Below are 27,531 nucleotides of genomic sequence, written 5' to 3' on the forward strand. Positions count from 1 at the left end.
ATATTATATTACTATTCAAAAATGTTTAAACATTTTAATATAGTAAATTTTAGTTTGTGCTTTTTGTATTTGAATTACAAATATTTTGCTTCTTGACATTTGTTCTAAAAGTTTGGAAGTTTTGTCTTTCATGTTTCAGTGTTTAATCCATTTGGAACAGATTTTTGTATATGGTGTGAGGTGTGAATCTATTTTTTCCCCCATTATGGACAACCAGTTGTCTTGGCTATATTAATTTAATAGTGCGTCCTTTCTCCACTGATTTGTAATGTGATCACTGGCATATGTGAGAGTCTGTTTCTAGAGCCTCTAGTATGCTCCATGTTCGATTTACCACTTCTCTACTAATACCACACTGTCTTAATTTGTCACTTTATAATAAGTAGAGCAAGTCCACCTTAAATTGTTACTTATCTTCAGAATTATCTAGATTTTCTTATCTTTGGTTCTTCCATATTCATTTCAGAATTAGCTTGATAAATTCTATGAAAAACATGGTAGGAGTCTGATTAAAATTGCACTGAACGTTATAGATTTAATTCGGGAGACTGACATCCTGGTGGTATTTGGTCTTCTCATTGCAACAGAGTATATCTTTCCATTTATGTAAGTCTTCTTTTAGACTCTTGTATACTAATTTTCTTTGAAACAGGTATCTTTAAAATTTTTTTATTAAATGTTTATGATTGGTTATTAGTGGTGTACTGAAATGCTGCTTATCTTTGTCCATCTTTGATCTAGGAAACTTATGGAGCTCTCTTATTACTTCTAATATGTTGTCTGTAGATTTTCTTGGATTTTTCTGTCATAATCAAATGGTATTCACAATCATATAGTGTTTAGATAAGGACAGTTTTATTTCATCCTTCTTCTTGTCTCGTGTATGTGAGATTTACTAATAAGCTAGTGCCTCCAGGACAGTGTTGAATAGAAGTGATGATACTTGGGATCTTTAGTTCATTCCTGACTTTAAGGGAAATGCTCTTACTTTTCATCTTTAAGTATAAAATAGGATATAAGTTTTTGTAGATACCCTTTATCAGGCTTAAGCATTGCTTTTCTATTTTTTGTTTGCTAGATTTTATTTTCACATGAATGAGTCTTACATTTTATGAATGCTGAATGGTTTTTCCATATCAATATGATCACTTTTTTTCTATTTTAATCTATTAATGTGGTGAATTACATTGGTATATTTTCTAATATTAAACTGTTCTTGTTATAATCTTCCCTTTGTCATGATATGTTCTTTTTGCTCTTTATCATATATATTTGCTGTATGAAATTTAGCATTTGATTTTAAGATCAATGCATCCATTTTTATTTGTGCTATTGGCCTATAATTCTACTTTTATATTGTCTGTGGTAGGCTGAAAATGGCCCCTCAAAAAAATATCCATGCCCTAATCCCTGAACCTGTGAATAACCTTATATAGCAAAACAAACAAACAAACAAACAATCTTTGCAGATGTCATTATGTAAGAATCTTGACATGGGGAGATTATCTGCCTGGGTCCTTAATATAATCATTTGTATCCTTATAAGAGGGGGATTACACACACACACACAGAGAAGGTGATGTGAGGATGTAGCAGAGAGAGATCTGAAGATACTGCCCCTGAAGATTGGATTGACGTGGCCACAAGCCAAAGGATGCTGGTAGCCATCAGAAGCTGACTGCCAGAAGAGGCAAAGAACTGTTTTCCCCTAGAGCCTCTTGAATGAGCGTGGCCCTGTTGATACCTTGATTTTGGCCCACTGATACTGAACTTGAATTCAGACTTCTGGTCTTCAGAACTGTGAGAGAATATATTTCTGTTGTTTTAGACTACCAGTTTGTGGTAATTTGTTACAGCAGCCATAGGAAACGAATTACTGCCCTTTTCTGATTTTGCCATTAAAATCTTTCTAGTCTTATAAATTGCACTGGGGACCTTACCATTTTTTTTTTCCCCCTTTCTATAATAGTTTGAAAAAGTTTGGGATTATCTGATTTTTCAGTGTTCGGTAGGAGTCAAATGTAAAACCATTTAGACCTCATTTTTTTTTTTCTTTTGTTTTTTTGAGATGATTTTTTAAAAAAGATTTCACTGTAGCTTCTTCCTCTTCTCTCTATCCTCCTCTTTCCCTCCCTTCTGCCTTTCCCCTGAGCTTATCCCTTCCTTATTAACAATTTTGCGATTGCCTTCATGCAGTATCTGGGCTCTCCAATCCAGAACTGGGTCTTTAGGAGTGAGCTGGGATCTTGTTTCCATCTTGATATTTAGTCATCTTGCAAATTAATATATTAGTGGTATTTTAAATTAATGATCTTGCAAATTCATACATACAAACCAAGGTCATGGTTGGCTTTGTTCAGCATCTTGTTACAAGACTGTGTCCCACTTTTCTGAACCCACAGCTATGTGTAATCTGTAGGTTGAGGCAGCTTTCTATAGCATTTTCCAGCTCCTTTTATTAGTGAAGAAGGACCTGGGCATCAAGAAGTAAACCTGACTCCAGGTTTTCATTTTATATGGGGCACATTTAGTTCTTTTATCCCAAAAGAGCTATGCTCTCAGCTATTGGTGCCTGCTTTTTGGCTGGGGGCACAGTGGCCCCGAGGCTTCAGCTCTGCTTATCCGCCTTCATTTCTCTTTTGTTTTAATTTAACTTAATTTAATTTATTTATTTCTATTTTTTTATAAGCTAAAATTCTGGATGCAGAAACAAAAATCTTTCTGTACAAGCAATGTCTATTTTAGCTGAAAGGTGTTAAAAGTAAGATTTATATCATGACATAAGACAAACCAATATACAGAAATAAAAGTAGAGTTTAAGGAAAGAGGTGTAAAGGTTTAAGTTTAGGCAGAGTCGTAGAGATCACTATAATTTTTAATTCTCTATAATTTCTCTGAGGTTTTAAGTATAAATTAAAATTGCATTTTTTGGCAATTGTGTGTTTTGTTTTGATAAACAGTGCAGATACCCAAAATTTTCAGTAATATTGACTGCATGGCAAAATAATAAATGATTATATTTTCAACTTAATTGTCTTTCATTTTCTGTCTTTTAAAAGGCTAGGTTACTTTTCTGTGCTGTGCAGCCTCCTACCCCACAACTCCTGCCCAGAGCAGAGGAATCAGCCGTTTTATCAGAAACTTGAAGCTCTCTGTGGATCTGGTTCATACTTTGTACTTAGGCGAATATTAATCTCTGAGGCAAATATTAATCTCTGAACGTAGCTGACAGTATTCAGATCACAGTGTAATAGGTATAGTATATTTGAAGTGCCTCCCAGTTTAGATTATTTTATCAGTAAGCTGGCTTCTTTTTTCCTTTTTGCCATGAAAGCAACAGATGGGTTAAGGGAAGCCTGGAGATCATTAGTCCAAGACTGAGGGTTCTTGGGGAAAGTGTCAGGTATACAGAAAAGGGAAGTCTAGGAAGAGCCTGCCCCTTCTATTTCCGTATATTATGAGGAAGGAGAAAGACAGAGGTAAGGCTAGTAGGGATCAGAGGTATGTTCTAGTCTATTCCTTCTAGGCTTGGCTCAGGATGAGGATACATATTGGTTCAGTCAAAGGGCAGCTCTTACCCTTCTTATTAGTTGAGGTTCTCGGAAGAGATCATCTTTCTGGATGCCCTGCCAGCATTAGCTTTCCAGAACTATCCTTAGTACCAGGATAGTTCTGGAAAGCATGGAGGACACAAAAGTAGCTGCATGTCCCTGTCGTGACACTCCCCCGATGGTGAGGGATGAGGGATGAGGTCACTTTGCAGAAGAGACTGCAGTACAGGTAGCTTGGGCCATGGCTGAATGGAGGATTGTTCTGAGACTAAGAGGAGCCAGCAGTGCCTTGGGAGCTGAAGTGAGATCAAGTCAACAGTGGAGCACAGTCCTGTCTAAATAGAGTAGTACCAGACTGTGAGTTAGATGAGCTGCAGATTTCAGCAGCAGAAGCCCCACGGGACACCCAGATACCTTCTTGGAAAACAGCAGGGGAAGGTGAAGTAATATCAGACATAGAGAATTTATCCAAAGGAGCTATTTAGCAGACAGAAATTTAGTAGGTGGCTTTAAAAGAAATCTGGCTAGTATGCTGTTGAGGAAAAATCAGATCAAAAATAGAGAAGTAAACAAGTTTCTCTGTGAGTAATTTTTCAAAGCCACAACAATAGCCACCTAAGACTTGGAGATGTTCCAAGTTAAAGTTTCTTCTGTAGTGCTGCTGTCTCCTGAGGGACTTAGGGATGACACCATTGAACTCTCTTGTATCAGCTTACAAATATGACTGTAGCTAGAGATGCCATGCTTGTGGTTCATGGGGAATCTGGGAAAGTCTTGCTGCTTGTCTTGGGGTATCAGACGAAGGAAATTTTCTGATATTTGTTTTGTAATCTAGAAGCCTATTATATAGAAATTACATTGATCCCTTAATTGCTTAGGGCAGCGGTCCCCAACCTCTTTGGTACCAGGGACCATTTTCGCGGAAGAAAACTTTTCCACGCACGGGGGCGGGGTGGGGTGGTTCAGGCGGTAATGCGAGTGATGGGGAGCAGCAGATGAAGCTTCGCTCGCTCTCCCGCCGCTCACCTCCTTCTGTGCGGCCCAGTTACTAACAGGCCACGGACGGCTTGGGGACCCCTATCCTAGAGGGTTAAGGTTTTTCAAGTGTGTTCCCTAAGCCAGGGGTCCCAACCCCCAGGTCCGTGGCCTGTTAGGAATCAGGCCGCACAGCAGGAGGTGAGCGATGGGCGAGTGAGCGAAGCTTCATCTGCCGCTCCCATCACTCCCCATCGCTCGCATTACCGCCTGAACCATCCACCCCCACCCCCGGCCTGTCAGTGGAAAAATTGTCTTCCATAAACCGGTCCCTGGTGCCGAAAAGGGGATCGCTGCTCTAGGATATGGGCCGGTACTTCAACTTTCCAAATCCACCATGATAGCGCTGGGGAAGGGCTTGTAGGTTAGTAGCCCACAATGCTGCTGAATTTTGCCTTTTGAGGGACAGAAACACCATAGATCTGATGATGGGAACACTAGGGTAATGCTGTAGTTGACCTTTCTGGATTTCTAGGCCTTTTGCTGATCTCTGCATTCTTCTTTTTTTCCAAACACAGCCTGGGCCAGGGGAGAGGAAGCATCAGGGATTTATGGTCTGACTGTATTCCTTTTGTAGCATTTATCACAATTGTAATTAAACAGTATTTGTGCAATTATTTGCTTATTGTCTCCCCCACTATACTGTAAACTCCACAGCAAAATCTATGTCTGCTGAGCTGTATTCACCAGCTCTTAGCATAGTGCCTGGCATACACTAGGCATTTAGTGAATATTGCATGAGTGAATAAATAATTAATGAATTAGTGTTAATAGTTATTTGCCCATCTATAAATAAATGGGAATTTTATGGTCTGAATTAATTTATGGTAAATTACAGCTTCATCCAAGTTTATCTTCTAATACTAAATGTAGTATTAATCATTTAGTAGACTATACGAGATACATTATATTCAGTGGTGTGCTGATAAATGTTTACAACAGGCTCTCTGTAAGAAAAAGCCCTGATTTGTGGCATTTTCCAGCTTTCATATTCTAAAAACATTCACCGTGGCTACTTTCAAGTAATCCAGGTTACTTCATCAAATGCAGAGCTGAGAAGAAATGTGCACAACCAGTTCTTAGGACTCAGTGAAAGCTGGGTCCAGAACAACACTGAAGCACATTTATATGCCAGTTTTAGTAATGCATTGTTTTCTACATACAAAGATTCTCCTGGTGACGCATTCAGTAGAACATGTACTTTAAAAAGATTTGAATTAGTTAAGGAAATGATATCAACTGCAAACGATAAAACTTAAAAAGTTTCTGTAGCTCAACATAATAGAAGTTTATTTCTCACCAATGTGAAGTCCACACTGGTGTGGCTGATTATCAGAGGGCTCCTTTCCAAGTACTCATGCAGATTCCCAGGTTCCTTTTTTTTTTGTGTGTGGTTCCTTTACCCCCCAGGGTCTTGAATGAAGAGCATGACTAGCATATGAGAGTTTTTAATGGTCATGGAAATGGCACACATCATTTCGCTTATAATTCATTGGCCAGAACACAGTCATATGATCATGGCCATCTCTAACTACAAGGGAGATTGGGAAATGTAGTTTTCTAAGAGAAAAAGGAAGTAAGTTTAATAGCTAGCTAGCATCTTCCACAGTTTTCTAGTCATGTGATAGGGTTAAACTGATCAATTTACACTCTTTTCTGACAAATGCACACATTTATAAGCATTGTTGATTAGCAATAGAGTGTAGTCTGATTAGACTGGAGTCTAGTAAATTCTTTTATTCTGTGCAGAGTTAGCTGGTCTTATGAGCTTTGCCTGTGGTCTCATTAGCACCAGCCTCTAACCAGTCATTCTTCCCTTCTCTGAATTACTCTATTATTTATAATCCCTATTTAGATGAAAATCAGAGTTTTCAGAGCTTTAAACTCCTTTTAGTTACTGTATGCACTTAACATAATTTTGTTTTTGACTATGCAGTTTAGCTATTACATTTACCATTTTTATGGTTTTAAAGAGATATTCCTATTTTCCTTAGTGTTTTTTTTTTCCTTTTTAACCCCAACAAGGATGTCTGTGGAATGGAACATACGATAATAAGTGACAAATTTGGGTCACTAGTGTTCCATCTCTTATGTTGCTGTATTACTTTGAAAATATTGGCATTTTTTGTTTGTGGACCATTTAAAAAAAATTAATTTATTTATTTTTGGCTGTGTTGGGTCTTTGTTGTTGTACGCGGGCTTTCTCTAGTTGCAGAGAGCAGGGGCTACTCTTCGTTGTGGTGTGCGGAGCACAAGCTCTAGGCGCGCGGGCTTCAGTAGTTGTGGCTCGCGGGCTCTAGAGCATAGGCTCAGTAGTTGTGGCACGTGGGCTTAGTTGCTCCACGCATGTGGGATCTTCCCGGACCAGGGCTTGAACCTGTGTCCCCTGCATTGACAGGTGGATTCTTAACCACTGTGCCACCAGGGAAGCCCTGTGGACCAATTTTTTTTAAGTCCTTATTGAATTTGTTACAATATTGCTTCTGTTTTATGTTTTGGTTTTTTGGCCGTGAGGCATGTGGGATCTTAGCTCCCCGACCAGGGATCGAACCCGCACCCCCTGCATTGGAAGGCGAAGTCCTAACCACTGGACCACCAGGGAAGTCCCAAATATTGGCATATTTAGAACTGAAAGTAATAATACCTTATAATTTTGAATCCTCTATGTCTTTGTATTCTTAGGGCCTAGATGTTTTTTGATAAATGATGACCAGCCAAACTAATAGGCTCTATCTAACCTATTAGAGGTAACCTATTAGAGGTTATTAGAGGTAACCTATTAGAGGTAACCTATCACCTGTAAATGGTGATTTGCAGGCATGTATATTTCTAAGATATTTTTAACAGCATTCATCATAAGATACATTTGCTGGTTAACTTAATTGGTTAAAGGGTTCCATTAACAAAAGTCCTGCTATTTTATTCCCAAATTAGTTAAACTTTTTTCCACAGACACAGACTTTACCTCTAATAGACGTTAGTTATTTCACAGCCAATTAGTGAAAAGTCATCTCATAGCATGTGTATGTGTTTGTAAGGCATCCTGCAGTATCATCAATTTACAAGTTGCAATGTGTGTAAAGGGTTTCAACTGAAAGTGTCAGTCCCTGTACTAATTTAAGTGAGTGAATTTAGGCTTCCTAAGCTTTAAAGATTAATAAGCTCTTAATCCAAGAGTAGGAGGAGATAGTAAGAGAAGGGTAATTTGTTGTTAGGATATAAGGATTACTAGAAGCCAGCAGTTTAGGAGGGAACATAGGATCTAGTCCGAAAAAGAGGAACCAATGTGGATAGCCCAGAGAGTTTGGGAAGGGTATTAATACATAGAGAGTCAGACATCATCCTTCACACCTTACAGTCATTTATCTTATATTAATATCTATTGGGTGTTAACAGATGAGGAAGATATTTAGTGCGCCTTTCACTTTTAAAAGAGATCTGCAATACCTATAATTGCCACAAGATGGCATTGAAAGGCTGAAGATCTTGGTTGAAATTTGATTTTTGAGACGATTGATGAGTTAGATATATTTATATTTTGTATGTATTCAAACCAAAAGAAATTTGAACTATGATGTATTTTTTAAAAATCTGAGTGAGATTTTGGTATTTTAATATGAAAAATACTTTCTTATTTACTTAAAAAAATAAGATAGTCACAAAAGTTGATGTTATTGCTGACTAATTCTTTCGGAAATGGATGAAACATAAATCTTAGTGTAATAGTATAAAAAATTTTATTATAATACATCCCCCAGAAAGACTTCAAAAGAATTCAAGTTAGCAAACATTTAGAAGGTCTTACTGTTCTATAATTTATAAGGTCTTATTATGCAAATAGAAGATATAGACCTTGCCCCCAGTAAGCTTTCAATTTAGTTGGAGAAAAGAGAAATGTATATACAATTTGAAGAGAGAACAAAATAAAAAAATGATCAAGTACAGTGTTGTATGATATAAACTATACAAATAACGTGAACTGGGAATAATGAGAAGTTAAGCAAAAATTTTAAATGGTATTTTACAAAAGCATTCTTGTATCAGTTGAAAATACCATGTTGAAGTTTTCTTTTACTGCGATTATCTATATTATAATTTATTTAAACTATGAGGAAATGTTTAGCAATCTGGAGAGCTGTGTAAGATTCAATATTTGACATAAAACATAAAAAACACTTGAAATATTAACTTACCTTTTATTTCATGAATGTATGATTTTTTTTCTAATTGAAAAATATTTTTCAGAAGAAGGCGAAGGTTTTCTGGTCAAACAGATGTTAGTTTTAATATTCTTAGATTCCTGGAGTCTGAAAAACATATCTATTGAAAAATCAAGTGTAGAATGGTGGTTACCAGGGGATGGGGGGAGGGAGAAAAGGGGATTTGCTGTTTAATGGATATAGACTTTGAATTTTGCAAGATGAACATTTTGTAGATCTGTTTCACAGCAATGTGAATATACTTAATACTACTGAACTGTGCACTTAAAAATGGTTAAAATGGTACATTTTATGTTAAGTGTCCTACTAAAGTTATGAGCAATTAATAGGTTTCTATTGAGGATCAGCAATGTTCCTAGCTTTATTTTAGTCATTAGGAGCTACTCAAAAGAAATAAAAGCCCCTTCAAGAAACTGTAATATACTTGGTGATAGAAGATTAACCTAATATTAGTACGTAATCTATTGAAGTCCAACATATACCAGGCATTGTGCCAGACATTTTATATAAATTATTTCAATCCTCAAAACAATATAGGGGAATGAATATTATTATACCTATTTCTCTATTTTATCATTAAGGAAACTAAGTTTTATAGATATGAAGGTTCAGTACCTTGTTGAAGGTTGCCAAGTTTGCAGTCTTGCAGTTGGTATTTAAACCCAAGTTTTTCTAACCTCAAAATCCATTTTCTGTCTATTATACTATGCCCCTAATTTAAATAAAAAGCAATTAAAGAATACAAATAAACAACTAGTAATTTCACCTTCTAGTTCGGTGTTTCTACTGCCAGTAAATATTGTCAATTTTGTCTGTTGACAAAATTAAAAGATATGTGATTTAATTAACAATAGCAGTTAATCAGGATTACATTTTAACTTCAGAAAGGATAACCATGTACTTTTTTTGTTAGCTTGAGTTGTTGTCTCTATTTTTATTTGCTTTTAACTTTTGGAAACACTAATTTCTTTTCCCTGTATATTCGTGTGCAGGTTATGTGGGTATGTAATTTGTGCCGAAAACAACAAGAAATCCTCACTAAATCAGGAGCATGGTTTTATAATAGTGGATCTAATACACCACAGCAACCTGATCAAAAGGTTCTCCGAGGACTGCGGAATGAGGAGGCGCCTCAGGAGAAGAAAGCAAAACTGCATGAGCAGGTCCAGTTCCAAGGACCCTCAGGTGACTTATCTGTACCTGCAGTGGAGAAAAGTCGATCTCATGGGCTCACAAGACAGGATTCTATTAAAAATGGGTCAGGAGTGAAGCACCAAATTGCCAGTGACGTAGCTTCAGACAGGTAAACATTTTGCTTAATCTTTAGGTAAACATTATTTTTAATCTTCATTCCAAACAGAAATAAAAATACATGAAATGTTTAAGCAACAAATGTGTTGTCTAAGTATAATGTAAATGTCCATATGTTTTATAGAAATGCTGAAAGTGATGTTCAGGACTTGAGCTATTATAGGTTTGAACAGTCTTAAGTTTGATGTGGGAGTGTCAGGCTTTTCCAGAATAAAGAAGTGAAATGAAACAGGGAACCTAGATAGGAGGTTATGGTCACAGGAAAGACAAACTGGCATAAGAGCAAGGGGAATGAAGAAGAGATTTTTTTTTAAGACACTTTGGAGAGATTGATTGATGGGACTAACTGGAAGAGGAATTAAGAGAATGGGGAAGATTAAGGATGTCTCCAAAGGTTCTACCTCAGGTTGACAGATGAAGTGGTCTTCCAAGCAGGTAAATATTGATGAAAGGGTTTCGTGAGTTTGATTTTTCCATGGGCTAACTCTGTTATTTACTCTTTTGGCTCAGTTCTATGGGCTTCTCCATGTTCAAAGGGTTAGACTTTTTAAAACAGTGTTTATGGTTCTTAGAGTTCCTACTTTTGGAAGGGGGAGAATGAAAAGTTTTCTTGGGAAGATTATTTTTCTATACCACGTTCCTCTGTTTAAATTGAAAATTAAAAACAAAATCTGGTTTACACTATGTTTGTTATCTAGAATTGGCAGATACATTTACGTGTGAACAAGTAGAAAGTCATGCATTTTGTGGAAAAACAAATCTAAACTGTACTTATAGGATGGTGGGTTCTGAGCGTTATCGAACGCAAGTCTGTGTGCCCGATGCACAGTGAGGCCAAAAAATACCAAAACATCAGAGTTTGGAGCAGAGAAAGGTATATTGCAGGGCCATGCAAGGAGACGGGTGGCTCAGGCCCCCCAAACCCCGAACTTCCCGTAAGCTTTCAGCAAAACCCTTTTATAGGAAATGTGAGGGAGGGGTATAGTTAGTTGTCAAACTTCTTGGTGTCAGAACCTTTGTTCTTGAGGTCAGGTCATGGTCAGATAACGATGTTCCTGTAAACCTCCACCAAAATGAATGTTCTTCCCTGTTCTGACAAGAAAGGGCAAGGTCCCAAGGCTCCAGTTTCTCCCTCCAGGGTCCAGGCCCTGGCTAAGAGGAGGGGGTCCCTGCGCGGGCCGTTACCCTGCCCGGGAGCGTTCATCCAGCACCCAGTCTGGGTCCTCCTGCCAGTGCCCAGGCCCGGCTGAAGAGGCAGATCTCAGCTGGTGGTGCCCTCAGGGCCGGGTTATCAGACCCTGCCCAGCCATCATCACTGAGGGAGCCAAGTGCCCAGGACCCAGCTGGCCCTCAGGCTTTTCACTTTAACTGGAGCGAATCACTTGTAGCAAATACCCGTCAGGTGAATTCCCAGCTCACAACAATTGTCCTTCTTTGAGAAGAGCCCCAACCGCAGAGGTGGACCTGAACTAATGATGTGCAGTGTTCTTGCAACTTACCCCTGACCTCCGGCCACCTCTTAGGGGGGTAGACAACTGATCTAAGCTGTACCAATTTTCAAAACTTGAATGGACAGACTGAAGCTGATTGAAGCTGTTACCTTAGTGGCAGTATCCATATACTCCAGGTGCTGAGGCCTCCGTTGACTGGGACCCATGGAGACTGCTGCCGCCATTAGGTCAAGGCCTGGGCACAGCCAGTGGGCGGCCACGGCAAGGGCTCTGGAGCTTTGCAGGGCACAGCCCTCAGCCTGTCCTGGGCCCCCCAGCTCACCCACCAGCCCGGAGGCCGGAGGGCCTCGAGCCCTGGAGGGCCTGAGGAGAAGGCCACGATCCACCGCTCACGGCACTTTCTGCCCGGAGGATCGCTGCGAGGCTGACTGCTGGCAGAGCGGGACCTCTTACCGCTGTTCTAAGGGCCTCGCTGGCCAGGTATTCAGGGTGGAATGCTAAGGGCTGCCTGCCCGCCCCGCCCCTATTACAATTTGAAGGCGAAGAACAAATCTCTCCTTTAAAGTTAACATCAGATTTTGCTCAACACGAGTCCCTTAGTAACAAAAGTTGAGTTAGGTTTTGTGATGTAGACCCTCCTCCAACTTGAGGGCAACTGACCCCCGCCCATTTACACAGCGACAGCCCTTACCTGCCTTTCTGCGGAGCCTGGACTCTGGCTGCTGGCCTGAGGTCCGGCGCTGGGCGGGGTGGTGCTGCCCTCCAGCCACTGTCGGCCACTTGATCAGGCTTCCCTGGCCCAACACCCCGCCAGGTGCTGGGGATGGAAAAGCTCAAGCCCCAAACCCAAACGAGGGGAGTGTTGGCCAAGAACTGGAGGGCTGTGAGCCTTCAGGTATGCAGGGTTGGGGGAGGGGCTCAGCCGAGCCCGAAGAACCCGAGCGAGGCCAGCTACCGACCGGACCGCGCCCCTGCGTCCATGCCCCACCCCACACCAGCGTCCCAGCCTCTCCTGTGCACGACTTGGTGCGAGGCATACCCGCTCCTATTACGTGAGCACTCAGTTATATATAACAGGTAAGGTACCTGGGAGTCACTTTGGAGGGTGGCTAAAGCCATCACTCTGGTGTGTTGCTGTGTCTTGGGAGAATAATAAAATGATGGCTGTGCCAGATCTTTTGAAAACTAGCAAAAGTGAAACAATGTAATCCTACCTTTGGGCAAAACAGTTGGTGATTTCATGGCCGGCGTGCTATGAACTCGTCTCAGTGCAAAATCTCAGGAACCCAGGAATTTTAGGATTAGAGGACCATCTTAGATTGAGGACCACCTTAAGCACACAAAGATTTGAGAGCAGGTAGTTTATATGGAAGGCAATCCCAGGCACTACCTGTAGGGAAGTGGGAAATGATCCAGTTAAGAGAAAGAATACAATATTGGATGCATTCAAGAGCAGGTAACCTCTTTTAGCAGCTGTGTCTTAATCTTACTGGGACTTTTGGGAGGCACAGTATCATGACCTCAAAGTTATCCCATATAATGGGCAAGGAGGCTGGGGGTATTTATCCATAACTTTCCTTTGCTATTGGTCTAGGGCTGTTCCTGGGGTTGTTAACTCTCTAGAACTCATTGCTCAAGCATGCTCCTGTGCCAGAGAAAGCACTCAGGCAGAATATTAAAAATACAGTAAAAAAACATTGCTATGTGGGGAACAGTGAAGGATACGGCAACGTGGGTTGAGACAGTAGCAGTGTCTGCTACACAAGGACTTTAGAAATCAAGAAAACTTGTAAAATGGCAAGTGAAATGGTCAAGGTATATGAGCTTGGGTGAAAAAAATAGATGATAACCAATGGAGATAGGATTTTAAATGAATGAATGACAATAAAATGGATAATGGGAACAGACTCCTTCAAAAACTAGATAGCTGCATGAGATAGTTTCCTTTGGACTTTAGAGAGGTTGGTTTGGGAAGAAAAAAGGAAATAACTAAAACACTGGGTTACATAATCAATTAGTAAGTTTTGGAGTGCATATTGTCAGGAGGTTATGGATGTTAAAAATAAATCCAGCAAATTTACGAGTAATTAATTCATCATTGTAGGGAAGCTAGAAGCATATCTCTAGTCTTTGAAGAAGGTGGTAATAAAAACAAATATGTTTCTTTCAATATTATCTCTTAATGCTTCTTTCAATGACAAACTACTAGCCTGAATAAACAGTAGAATCTGACCCATTATGGGGAAGCAAGGTGTAGTAGTTCCTTTTTTTCTTTTGCCTGGTGCCTTTGACAGCTATAACTAGTAAATGCACACCTTAATGACTCAGTGTATCCTGTAATTATATTCTTGCTTTCTGAACCTCATACAAGTCAGACCAATAGCTTCTTTTGTTAATAAGAATTACTTATAGTCAGGGAAGAAGTTAGAGTTTAATATCAGATTTGGTAGTAATGCCTAGAAAATGGAATTGGTTATAATTTGTATAAAGTTTTATTTGGAAAGTACTTTCTCTTCAAGAGTAATTTAATTCCCCTTACCATCAGCAAGAAAGAGCCTGTGGTTTATTATTTTTTAAATGCAGATTCTATATTAATTTATTAGGCATGTATCTTTGAACCTTTTGAATTCTTCCCCCTAGAGCAAGGGACCAGCAAATTACATCCCTGGCACCAAATCTGTGCCATCTGTCTTTTGTAAATAGAGTTTTATTGGAACACAGTCACATCTATTAGTTTACTTATTGTCTATGGCTGCTTTCAGCTACCATTGTAGTTATAAGAGTTGAGTAGCTGCAAGAGACCATGTTATATGGCCTTCGTAGCCTAAAATATTTACTTTATGACCCTTTACAAAAAAAGTTTGCCTTTTCGTGCCCAAGAGAGTAAGTAGTTAGTTCCCTTAGTGGTGTTGAAATTTCTCCTTTCTTTGCTCATTTTCTTTTGTTACTATTTAAATTACTTCAGTTAAGCCTGTTTTCTTGTTAGCCTTACCTCCCGCTCCTCTCTCTCTCTTTCTCTCTCTCTGTCTCTGTCTCTCTCTCTCTCTCTCCCCATGTTTTTCTCCATTCTTACCACAATGGGTCTTTCAACAGTATTTGACTTGGACAGTAAAATGGAGCATCTCATAAAAAATATAACTCCAGTTTAAAGTATTCTTAGTAATTTGTTCTTCAATGCCATTCGGAAAACAGTGGCCTCAAAAAGAGAAACTTTGGTTTAATTAAGTTTAAATCTATGGACCTAGAAGTATGTTTGAGAGAAAAGTGTGTTACATTTCCTTCTTTTTAGGAGCTTTAGTTTAATCTTTAACTATATACTGCAGTGGTTTTGACCTGTTTTATGACTTTTTACTTCTCTCACAGATCTTAGCACAGTGCTTTACACATAGACCTTTAGTATTTACTGAGTGAATGAATACCAAGTTGGCTCTAGACCTTAGCTTTGATTTAATGAGTATTTACTTAATTCATTTATTCATAAAAATGGCAAGTGTTTATTATCAACTTAGGTACAAAATATTGTTAGAGATTTTCAAATATGTTTTTTTTAAATTTCAAAATACGTATTGAAATAACCCCTTTTTTCGTTATGTGCAGTTTTTTTACCCTCTCCCTTACTATGTCTCCCAGGAGTGCCAGTGGTTTCTCAGTCTTTAATTTACATCCATTTAACCTGACGATCTTGTTAAAATATAGATTTGAATTTGATAGGTCTGAGGTAGTACCCAAGAATCTGTGTTTCTAACAAGCTCCCAAGTGATGCCAATACTACTTACTAGTGGAGACCAGTAGCAAAGCACAAAGGCATCCAGAGATATATTAGGGAGGGAAACACCAGTGTCCTTTAATAGCTCAGTGGCAGTTGTCCTTTGTAGCTCCGTCACTAAGGGGCATAACACTTAGTGGACCTTTGTGGTTTTTAGGGGCAACATCGTTCCACATTTGAGTATACTGTTTTGACACATTTACTGAGTGGGGCACAGGTTGACCGCATTCATGTAGGTGTAAGTATCTGACTCCTTTATTATGACATCTTGGGTTGTTGTGCCTGAGCATTTACTTATTTAAATATATTTAATTTTATTTATTTGTTTATTTATTTATTTTTTATTAATTAATTAATTAATTAATTTTAAAATATGGCTGTGTTGGGTCTTCGTTTCTGTGCGAGGGCTTTCTCTAGTTGCGGCGAGCGGGGGCCACTCTTCATCGCGGTGCGCGGGCCTCTCACTATCGCGGCCTCTCTTGTTGCAGAGCACAGGCTCCAGACGCACAGGCTCAGTAATTGTGGCTCACGGGCCCAGTTGCTCCGCGGCATGTGGGATCTTCCCAGACCAGGGCTCGAACCCGTGTCCCCTGCATTGGCAGGCAGATTCTCAACCACTGCGCCACCAGGGAACCCCCCGTTTAGATTTCTTTTTTCTCTTTGAACTCTCTTCATATAGCTTGCCCATTTTTCTATTGAGTTGTCAGTCTTTATCTAAATGGATTTTTAGCATCTCCATTTGTATTATGGAAAATCACCCTTTGTGGAATGGATTGTATATTAATTTTCTAATGCTGTGTAACAAATTACCACAAACCTGGTGGCTTAAAACAACATAAATTTATTATCTCAGTTTCTGTGGGTCAAGGTCAGGCTACAGGTTATTCTGGATCCTCGGCTCAGGGTCTCACTAGGCTGAAATCAAGGAGTTGGCTGGGGCTGCGATCTCATCTGATGCTCAGGGTCCTTTTCCAGTCTCACTGATTGTTGGCAGAATTCAGTGCCTTGCAGTTGTATGACTGAGGGCCTCAGCTCTTAGAGTCCACCCACAGTTCCCTGCCAAGTGTCCCTCCCCGCAGCATGACAGTTTTTCTTTAAAACCAACAGGAGAATCCCTGTGCTTCTCTGAGTCTCTCTGACTTCTCTCTCTGACCTCTATAAACTATCTTTTAACTTACTTGATCAGGCTCACGTTCCATAATTTACCTTTTGATTAATTTAAAGTCAACGGAGTAGGTATCTTAATTACATCCAAAAATCACCTTACTTTTGTCATATAATGTAACCTGATCATGGAAGTTAAATCCCATCATATCCACAGGTTCTGCCCACACTCCAGGGAAGGGGATAACACAAGGTGTGTACACTGGATGGTGGGAATCTTAGGGGTTATTTTAGAAGTCTGCTTACCTCAGATTGCAAATACTTTTTCCCAGTTTGTTATTATCTTTTGACTTTGCTTATATTGTTCTTTTTCCAATGTATAAACATAAGTACACCTTTTACTGTAGTAGAATACTTTTTCTTATACGACTCTCTGTATTTTTAAAAAATGGAGATATAATTCATTTGCAAAAAAATTCACCCCTTTAAAGTACAAAATTCAGTGGATTTTGGTAGATTTATGAATTTGTGCAACCATTACAACTATCTAATTCCAGAACATTTCCATCGCCCCCAAAAGAAACTCTATACCCATTAACAGTTACTCCCCATCCTCCCCTGCCATCAGCTCCCTGACACCACTGACCTACTTTATATCTCTATGGTTTTGCCTGTTCTGGACATTTCATAAAAATAGAATCATACAGTATGTGGCCTTTTGTGTCTGGCTTCTTTCACTTAGCACAGTGTTTTCCAGGTTCATGCATGTTGTAGCATAATCAGTAGTTTGTTCATTTTATGGCTGAGTAATATTTAATTGTACGGATATACCACATTTTGCTTATCCATTCGTCAATTCATGGACATTTGGGTTGTTTCCACTTTTTTTGTCTGTTATGAATAATGCTGTTATGCAAGTTTTTGTGTGGACATATGTTTTAGATTCTTCTGTCTTGTCTTTTTGATTATAGTCATCCTATTGAGTGTGAAGTTTTATCTCATTGTGGTTTTGATTTGCATTTCCCTAATGATTCATGATGTTTATCATCTTTTCTTGTGCTTATTGATCATTTATATATCTTCAATGGAGAAGTGTCTAATCCTTTGTTGTGGCCCTCTCCTCACTAAGATTAAAAAATATTGCTATGATTTCTTCTAATACCATTATGATTTTACTTTTACATTGTAAAAGAGTGAGCTGTCTGAAATTTACTAAAGTATGGTGTGAGATGCAGATCCAACCTTACTTTATTTTGCACACGATTACCCCTTTGGCTACTATATTTATTGAATGGTCAATCTGTTCTTCCCACTGATTTGAGACGCCATTTTATCACATATTGAATTATATGGGAGAGTTATATTTTTATAGGTGTTCTGTACTGTTCTATTGATCAGTTTGTTCAAAGCATGTATCTAGTTTCAAAAACCCTTTTATTCCTTAAACAATCCAAACTATTAGTTGTTGAAAGCAAGAAACTTGGCAACATGAGCTTTAGTAATACCCTTAATTTCATAGTTATTTAACTGTCTTGTGGTGTATATTGGACTATGCAATGAGTGAATTATGAAGAAGTGGGAAAGTCCTGGAGAGTTGAAAGGTTATGTTTTTACCAATACTTCTTCCAGTTATATACTTTGAATGTGTTAGTGGCCAGAGTAAAAATGAGAAGAGAAATAGCAGTTATGATAGAAATGAAGAATGAAAGATCCTTTCCGTGTAATATATTGCTGGAAATGCTATTGATAAGCCAAGTGACACGTAAGGGATCATCTCAGCTTTTGAATGATTAAAAATTAACCTGTATTTATAATTTTTGCCACCAGATGGTGAAAGTACTTCGCAAAAGCAAGACAAGTTAATTCTGTGATTATTCTACCTGAACTAGATACAGAGTCGGTTGTAGACTAATACGTGGATTAAGCTGGCATTTGAGATTGTGAGATACAGCACTTCTTGTGTATCATTGCCTTTCATATTCAAATATGATATTTATCCCCAAAATGTTTATCTCTAGTTCTGAGGTCTTCATGTACCAGACTTGTATTTTCAACTGCAGGTTGTGCAGTCTTCCCTTTTGTTCCATAAATATGTCAGAATCAAAGTGTTCTGAATCTTGTGTCTGTTTCCTCCCAAAGTGGCAGCTTTCTGGTCATTCTCTAGCCCTGCTGGTTGCACCACCAGTCATCCTGCTGCCCAAGTTAAGATACCTAGGTATTATTTCCTAATCCTCTTCCTCTTGATTTTCATATAAAGTTTTTGGGTAATTCCACTTTTGTTACTGCTCTGTTTAGGTATTAACTGTGTCTTGCTTTCTTTCTGACTTCCTGCTTCTCAGTTTATTTGCTTTTCTACATATTCTGCTTTGTTTCCAGAACTGTGCTTTTTAAGTATAGATATGATGAAGTCATTTATTTGCTCACTTTTTTTTTTTTTTAATTTATTTATTTAATTTTGGCTGTGTTGGGTCTTCATTTCTGTGCGAGGGCTTTCTCTAGTTGTGGCAAGCGGGGGCCACTCTTCATCGCGGTGCGCGGGCCTCTCACTATCGTGGCCTCTCCCGTTGCGGAGCACACGCTCCAGACGCGCAGGCTCAGTAGTTGTGGCTCACGGGCCCAGTTGCTCCGCGGCATGTGGGATCTTCCCAGACCAGGGCTCGCACCCGTGTCCCCTGCATTGGCAGGCAGATTCTCAACCACTGCGCCACCAGGGAAGCCCTATTTGCTCACTTTTGATGTCTTCCCATTTTGTACTTAAAGTTCCAATCCTTAGTTTTCTAAGGGAAATTAACATTTATTGAGTACCTACTCTGTTCTAGGCTCTGTGAAAAAATTTAAGGCATTGAATTTTAATTTCCATAATGATGTTGTAAGGTGGGATTTAAGAGACCCCTTCTGATACGGCAATGATTTCTCAAGATTCCAAAATTAGAAGTAGAATTTCAATTGAAACATTGTTTTTTCTGACTCAAAACCCTATCATTCTACTTTTTTTAAAAAAATTAATTAATTAATTTATTTATTTATTTATTTTTGGCTGTGTTGGGTCTTCGTTTCTGTGCGAGGGCTTTCTCTAGTTGCGGCAAGCGGGGCCCACTCTTCATCGCGGTGCGCGGACCTCTCACTATCGCGGTCTCTCCTGTTGCGGAGCACAGGCTCCAGACGCGCAGGCTCAGTAGTTGTGGCTCACGGGCTTAGTTGCTCTGCGGCATGTGAAATCTTCCCAGACCAGGGCTCGAACCCGTGTCCCATGCATTAGCAGGCAGATTCTCAACCACTGCACCACCAGGGAAGCCCCCATTCTACTTTTTGAGGCTCACTATCATCTGTCCTTTCTAACCTCATCACTCACCACTTTTTTTCTCTCCCCCCACCAACCTACAGCTACAGCAGATAACTAATGAATTAAAAAATCCTTCATTCTTAAAATTTTAAGTATTTGCTCATGCTATTCCTCTTATTTAGAATTCTGTTCTCTCTAGGTTTACACTAATTCAACAAATATTTATTGAGTGTTGATTGTGTGAGAGACAGATTTCTAGGTGCTGAGGGTATAGCAATGAACAAAATAGACAAAATATCTCACAGAGATTGCTTTTCAGTTGGGGAAGACAAAAGAATAGGAAGTAACTAGTATACTGGATAGCAATACAGCTTGAGGCCTGTGCATTCGACTTCACGGGCTGTGCCGAGAAGAACGCTAGAGGGAGCCATTCACGTAGATGTGAGTGGCACACCCTGTCGCTGGCACCTCCCAGGCCCTGCTACAGAGGAAAATAATACGGGGGGAGGAGGGATGGGGATTTCTGAGGGGGATGGTTAACAATTTTTAATTAGAGGTAAGGGAAGGCCTTAACATTGAGTTAAGACTTGAGGGAGGTGAAGGAGTAGGTCATGTAGATATCTCGGGGAGGAACACTCCAGGCAGAAAAATAGCAAGGGCCAAGATCCTTAGGTAAGGGTGTGTCTTGGTGTGTCTGCCTAAATCTTACTTTTTCTTCAAAGTCAAGTCCCCGTCTCTACTTACATGAAGCTTTCTTTTACTTTTTTCCCATTAAGAATTATATTTTTTGCTTATACCTTTATATATGTGGTATATACGGTACCTTTATATATGTGTGTGTGTATACATAGACACATATGTATACACACACACATATATATATATGTATATACATCTATACTTCATATTTGTATATTTTAGCACTTAGCACTGTCTGACCTTTAGTGTACTTGTTATCAGTGTTTTTTTTACCTCTTACTTTGTTTTGGACAACTTGAGGGCATACTTTCTTTTATATCTTTGCATCCATGCATGTCTAGTTTAGGTTCTAGAAATTGTAGGCACTCCTTGAATATTAGTTGAACTGGAATGAAGTGAAATAAATTGAATCATTGAAAAGACAAGCAGATAGCTATCTTTCCCATAACTTTTACCTGTTGCAATTATCCTGTGAGTTTAAAAACATTAAATTTACTTATGGAATCAAGTACTGTATTTTTCTGTCTCTTAGACTCTTTTTTTTCTTTTTTTTTTTGGTAATATCTTTGTAAAAACATGTTAACCTGTATAAGAGAACTAACTATTGGTTGTTACATGTAAGATTGATCTCTAGAATTCTATTGTTTCTTAGATACCTGCAATGATGATGGGGAATTTTAAGTGCTTTAATATATTTTAAAAGAAATTCTATGTCTGTTTGCTTTGACCGGTCACATTTTAGCTTCACTTTAAAGAATTTGATTTAAGGTACTGCTGTTTTCCATGTTATTCAATATATTTTTGAGTAGGGTGACCTATGTACCATTTTGTCAGAGCCTATTCTGGCTTATACCTTTTTTCAAGCATAATTATTAAGAGCACCCATTTCACTCTCAAAAGTATCCTTGTGTGGAGGATAAATTACATGATCTCCCTATTCTTCTTGGAGGATTTCTAGGTGATATCTAATGAAAACACTGCATAGTACTTAGACTTATGGAAAGTTCCCCATGGAACTATATTGTAACAAATATTACTTCAGGTACTTAGCCTACAATATTTATTGAGTATATACTTTATTTATAGCACTAGTTTATACGGAGAAATACAAAGACAGTAAAAGATGCACTGTGCCATAAGAATTTATTATCTAATAAGTAAGTCAGGATTAATGATGTAGTTATATAAACATAACTATTTGAAACTGGTAAAAACATGTAACAAAATATAACTTAGAAATATATGGAAGTAGTCAGAGAATTAAATGAACAAATCTAAATGATGGAACCAAATAGGGCAGTTTAGGGAAAGTTTTGTAAATTTGTTAGAACTTCAACAGAATTTTAATGAAGGAATTTTAAAGACAGAAGAAGATAACAGCATGATATAAAAATAGTAGGAAAGCAAATTTGTGTAGTGTAGGTATTCCTAGATCATCAGTGTCAGTTCTGCCACTCTTTGTTTTATTTTGGTTCTCAGATGTAGTGAGTTTTGGTAATCCTGTTTATCAGTTTATGGCACTTCAGTGATCTGTGTAAGGCTTCTATTGTGTTTCTTCACCTAAATATGTATCTTTGAATAATTTAAAATGTTGCATTGTGTATGTATGTGTTTAAATTACATAAATGATATGGTGCTTTAGATCTTGCATTTTAAAAGATTGATACATGTAGGAATATTAATTCATTGCTCCAGACTGCTGCATTATATTCTATGGTAGACAGAATGGTGGTCTCCGAAGATGTCCACGTCCTGATCCCTGGGAACCTGTGAATATGTTAGTCTGTGTGGCAAAAGGGACTTTGCAGATGTGATTAAGGTTATGGACCTTAAAATGGGGAGATTATCCTGGATTGTCTAGGTGGGTCCAGTCTAATCACATGGAGAACCTCTCCTGACTAGGTCAAAGAGAAGAGATGGAAGAAGGAGGAGTAGAGATTCAAAGCACAAGACAGACTTGATTGACCATTGTTGAATGTTGGAGATGGAAGAAAGGGGCCATGAGTTAATTCAACCCCCTCTAGAAGCTGGGAACCACCCTCAGTTTATAGCCAGCAAGAAAATGGTGACCTTGGTCCTACAACCGAGGCAACTGAATTCTGCCAACAACCTGAATGAGCAAAAAATGGATTTTCTAGAGCCTCCAAAAAGGAACTCAGCCAGCACCTTGATTTTAACCCATTGAAGCCTCTAGCAGACTTCTGATTTACAGAACTATAAGAAAATAAACTGGTGTTGTTTTAAACTGCTAAATTTGTGGTAGTTTGTTATGGCAGTAATAGAAAACTGATCTATATTCCCTAGTGTGAATCTACCATCTTTTATTTGACATTCTATTAATGATGGACAATCTTTAATGATGGACAATCTAGGCTATGTGAAAACTCCTTATTACTACAAACAGTGAACCAGTGAACATCCTTGTAACATGTCTCCTCGTGGACCTATGCAAGACTTTCTCTGTAGTCTGTATAACTAGATGTGGAATTATGTGATATAGGGTGTATATAAATTTATTTCACTGATTCTGTTCTCAAGAATGGCTCCGTCCATACTTCTACCTGCAGTGCTTGAAGGTTTGTGATTCCCCATATCATTAGTAATATTTAATATTATTCAGACTTTTGCTTTTTGCCAGTCTGGTGGATATTAAAGGATACTTTGGTTTTAATTTGCAATCTCCTGGTTACATAGAGCCAAGCATTTCTTCATATACTTGTTAGCTATTTGGGTTGACATTACTGTGAATTGTTTTTTTATTTGCCCATTTGAAAAGAATTAGCTCCCCATCATTTTTGTCTACGGTCTCTTTGTTGAACTGACATTCATATTTTGATGTAGTAAAATGTATTACTTTTTAACTTTACAGTTTGTCATCTTTTAGTCATGATTAAGAAATCAGACCTCACCCAAGACCCTCTAAATATACTGTTAGCTTTTAGTTCTACCTTTCTCTTATATGTCTTTAATCAATCTGGAGTTCACGTGAGGATATAGTAAAGTATGAATTCAAGTTTATTCTTCCCGTACAGTGAGTCAGTGTTCCCAGCAGCAGCAATTCATTTGCATACCACTGGTTTTTGGTACCACTTCTGTTTATAACATGTTCCTGAATACAGTTGGGCCATTTTTGAGTTCTCTCTAATGTCCTGTTAGTCTAATTACCTATCCTGTGACAGTACCACACTATTTTTTTAAAAACATTCTTTTATGTTTTTTACATAGATGATTATGTTACCTGTAAAAAAGATAGCTTTATTTCTTACTTTTCAATTTGTAAGCTGTATCTTTCCATCTTTTATACTGTTTGGCTAGTGCTTCCACTTCAATGTTAAATAGATGTGGTCAGAATGACATCTTTGTCTTATTCCCAGTGTTAGGGTGAATCCTTTGAGGCTTTCACAATCAAATATGATGTTAATTGTAGGTTTTTCATAGATGTCCTTTATGAAGTTGAGGAAATTCTATTCTATTATTAGTTTGCTGAGAATTTTTTTTTATTATGAATGGCTGTGGAATTTTGTCAATTGCTTTCTTTCAGCCTCTATTGAGATGATAATATGATTTTTCTTCTTTGGTTTGTTTGTAGAATGAAATGACACTGATTGTTTTCAAATATTGTACCAATCTTGCATTCCTGGGATACTCCTTTTGGTCATGATGGTGTTATTCTATTTATTTATTGCTGGATTTGACTTACTAATATTTTGTTAGAGATTTTTCAGTTTATGTTCATGAAGGATATTGGTGTGTAGTGCCTTTTCCTTGCAATGTCATTGGTTTTGGTATCAAGGGAATGCTGGCCTCATAAGATAAGTTAGGAAGTGCTTTTCTATCTTCAATTTTCTGCAAATTTGTGTAGAAAGAACTTTGTGTAGAGTTTGTGTAGAACAGTCATTATTTCTTCTCTAAATGTTTGGTAGAATTTGTCTCTGATGCCAGGGGCCTGGGGTTTTTGTGTGGCTAGGTTTTTAAAACTATGAATTCAGTTTCTTCAATAGGTATAGAACTGTTCAGATTACTTATTTATTCTTGAGCATATGGATATTTTTACAGTCTAGTTTTATAAGCCATGGCAGCTGTATTCATTATGGGAATGTCTCACTAATCATTTGAAAATCATTCTATCGTCTTCCTTTTAAAATACTGTAGACAGAATAAGACCTTTTGGTAGGATACTTCTTTCCATTTTAACCTTTTCCATGTTCCCTATTGATCTACATCTTAGAACTGTATTTATTCCAATTTCAACTCACCTTTATATCTGCTGGTATCCTTGGGATAATTTCAGTGACCACTCCTCTGTGTCTCTGGCTGGATTTGGTGACTTTTTACTTTATGTGTAATTCAGTCATAATTACTTTGCCTTATAGAAGTTTTGCCTTTTAGTCTACTGTCTACTTGTTTTGTTCTTCTTATTTGCAGTCTAGGGAGGTTGTTACTTTCTTTAGAGCATGACTTGACTATACTGGTCACTTTTGAAGTAGTTGCTTTTCGGTCATACTTGAAATATTATAAACCAATATCCATTCTCCTAATCAGTGACATTTAATTGACTGAGACTCTACTTATTACTTACTCTTTCTTGAAAGTGTCTATAAATTCATTTTTAACAAGTTTCTTTTGAGTGCCTTTTATTCACTTCCAAAATATAGCTCTATATTGGTTTTGATAACGATATCAAGGAAAATGCTTTAGTAGTAAAGTTAGAAGGAGAGAATAGCTAGTAAGACATTAAGATGGGGGTAATTTATTAGGTATTGGTGGTGGTTTTGTTAGCAGCAGCACTTTTTTTTAAGTTGCTGCTGAGAAAATGATTGGTTAACACCAAAATGACCATTTTTGAGACTTTTTTTTCATTCCAACAATAATATGTATCTTGAATTACTTGGGTCACTCATGCATTAAACATATAAAATTTAATAAATTGTAATGATTTTTAAACTAATATTAGCATAAATGTTCATATAATCCTTTTACACAGATTTTTTTTACAGATATATTGGCAGTAGAAATGTATGTGTGAGTCTGCACAGTGAGCTGTGGGAGTATATTGCTTCTAGTTTGGCTTTTATGACAATATTAATGTTATGTACTTACTTCTAGGGGATTTCACCACCTCTCCCTTTACTCTTTGGCTCTCCTGATATACATCAAGTAAAGCAGTTCTGATGTTGGTCAAGGATGTGATAGATAAGGGCTATGAAATTGGACTGCCATATTGAGGTGGGCAAGGGTGAGTGTTGGTGAGTGTAGAAGTGTTTCTCAGATCTTTTAGTAAAGTGAGTAAAGTGGTAATCAATGAAAGTGCTTTGAGGTAAATGCCTACTTCCATTTTTTGCACTGTGTATTTTCATCTCTTATAGCTGATGTGATAAGACAGGCCTGAGATGAAACAATTGGGAAGTACCCTTTGGAAGATCAAAGGGGAAGAAGAGTGAGACTAAGGAGCCAGCCACTATATTTGTCTTATCTAGTCCTGAAACTTAAGGAGCAAGAATAGTCTTTTCAAGGCTCATATAAAGGCTAGCATATCTCACTAGAGTTAAAAAATAGGGATTTGGAGTCCAAGCTTTAAATAAAGATAAAGATACATTTCCCTATTTGATATCTTTAATTGTTCAAGGATTCAGGCATCTAAATTCATCAATCCATAATAACATGAATAATAGTAGTCAGCATCATGGTGGGGTCTTTGAATTCTTTTGTACTCATTTACACTGAAATATCTGTGCTCATATTCTCTAACTTCTTGCATTTTACTATAGATAAACAATCCCTGTTCCAGTTATGCATAGAACCTACATGTTTTTATCTACTCAAGAAGATCGCTCCTACAATTCCCTGAAATTGTGAAAGTATGGGATTGGATGGGGAATATTTAAACATTTGTAAAAGTAAATGATTATAGTTCAAATTTTTAAGCTAAATATGATATGGAAAGCTAAATAACTTGAATCATTTCCTAAATTTAAAATTTCGTTTTATATTGGGAGCATGACTACTGCTTGTTTGTTTTAAAATAGAAACACTACTTGCAGAAAGTAAGTTTTCATATCTTTTTTTTGGCTGCGCCTCACAGCTTGTGGCATCTTAGTTCCTCGACCAGGGATTGAACCTGTGCCCATGGCAGTGAAAGCACAGAGTCTTAACCACTGGACCATCAGGGAATTCCCTTGTTTTCTTATCTTTTATCATGTGTCAAATATAAGAGGCAGCAAATATAAGAGGCAGCTTAGATTAGAGCAATGGTTCTCAAACATTTTGGTCTTGAGATCTCTTTACAGTCTTAAAAATGATTGAGGACCTCAAAGAGCGTTTGTTTATATGGATTATATTTATTGATGTTTATCATATTAGGAATAAAAACTGAGAAAAAATTAAAATATATCTTTATTAATTAATTTAAAAATAACAGTAAACCCACTGCATATGGAGTAGATAGAATTCTAAGTTGAGCTGTGAAGAGTTTACCCTTCATTTGGGTACGTATGGAACTTGTGACTTGTTTCTATCTAATACAGTATGGCAGAAATGATGGAATAGTCACTTCTGTGCTTATATTACATTATGCAAGACTATGTCTTAGACTGAAGTAAGAGATTCTTCTGCTTGCTTTGAAGAAGTAAGCTACCATGTTGTGAAAGGGCTATGAGAGGATCACATGGCAGGCATATGTGGTGGAGTCTCTAGGAGCTGAGAGCATCCCCTGGCTGACAGCCAGCAAGAAAATGGGGCCTCAGTCTTAGAGCCACAAGGAACTGAATTCTGCCAACAATCATAGGAGCTTGGAAAAGGACCCTGAGCTTCAGGAAGAAATGTGGCCTGGCCAACACCTTGATTACACCCTTTAAACCATGCTTGAATTCCTGACCTATAGAAACTGTAAGATAATAAATACATGTTTTGTTAAGCTACCACCAAGTGTGTGATGATGTGTTCTGCAGTAATATAAAACAAATATTTCAATATTTTAAATGAAAATGTAAATAAAAACTAACATTTCAAGTATTTCAAAAAGAAAAGAAAAATTTAGTGAGAAAATTGGCATTATTTTACATTTTTGCATATCCCTTTAATGTCTGATTTAGTGGAAGACAGCTGGACTCTT

At 37.9% G+C, this 27,531-nt stretch overlaps 1 protein-coding gene across 23 annotated transcripts in view; it reads left to right on the forward strand.

Annotated features, from left to right (window-relative positions):
• RIMS2 (regulating synaptic membrane exocytosis 2) overlaps window positions 1-27,531 on the forward strand; it is a 596,440-nt gene that overhangs the window by 197,005 nt on the left and 371,904 nt on the right. For all 23 annotated transcript variants that reach the window (XM_061171493.1, XM_061171504.1, XM_061171500.1 and 20 more), the window contains one exon: window positions 9,799-10,109. In XM_061171493.1, coding sequence (XP_061027476.1) covers window positions 9,799-10,109 — 311 coding nt within the window. The remainder of the gene's footprint in view (window positions 1-9,798; window positions 10,110-27,531) is intronic.

Source organism: Eubalaena glacialis, chromosome 17 (assembly GCF_028564815.1).
Source record: "Eubalaena glacialis isolate mEubGla1 chromosome 17, mEubGla1.1.hap2.+ XY, whole genome shotgun sequence".
Classification (NCBI taxonomy): Eukaryota; Metazoa; Chordata; class Mammalia; order Artiodactyla; family Balaenidae; genus Eubalaena; species Eubalaena glacialis.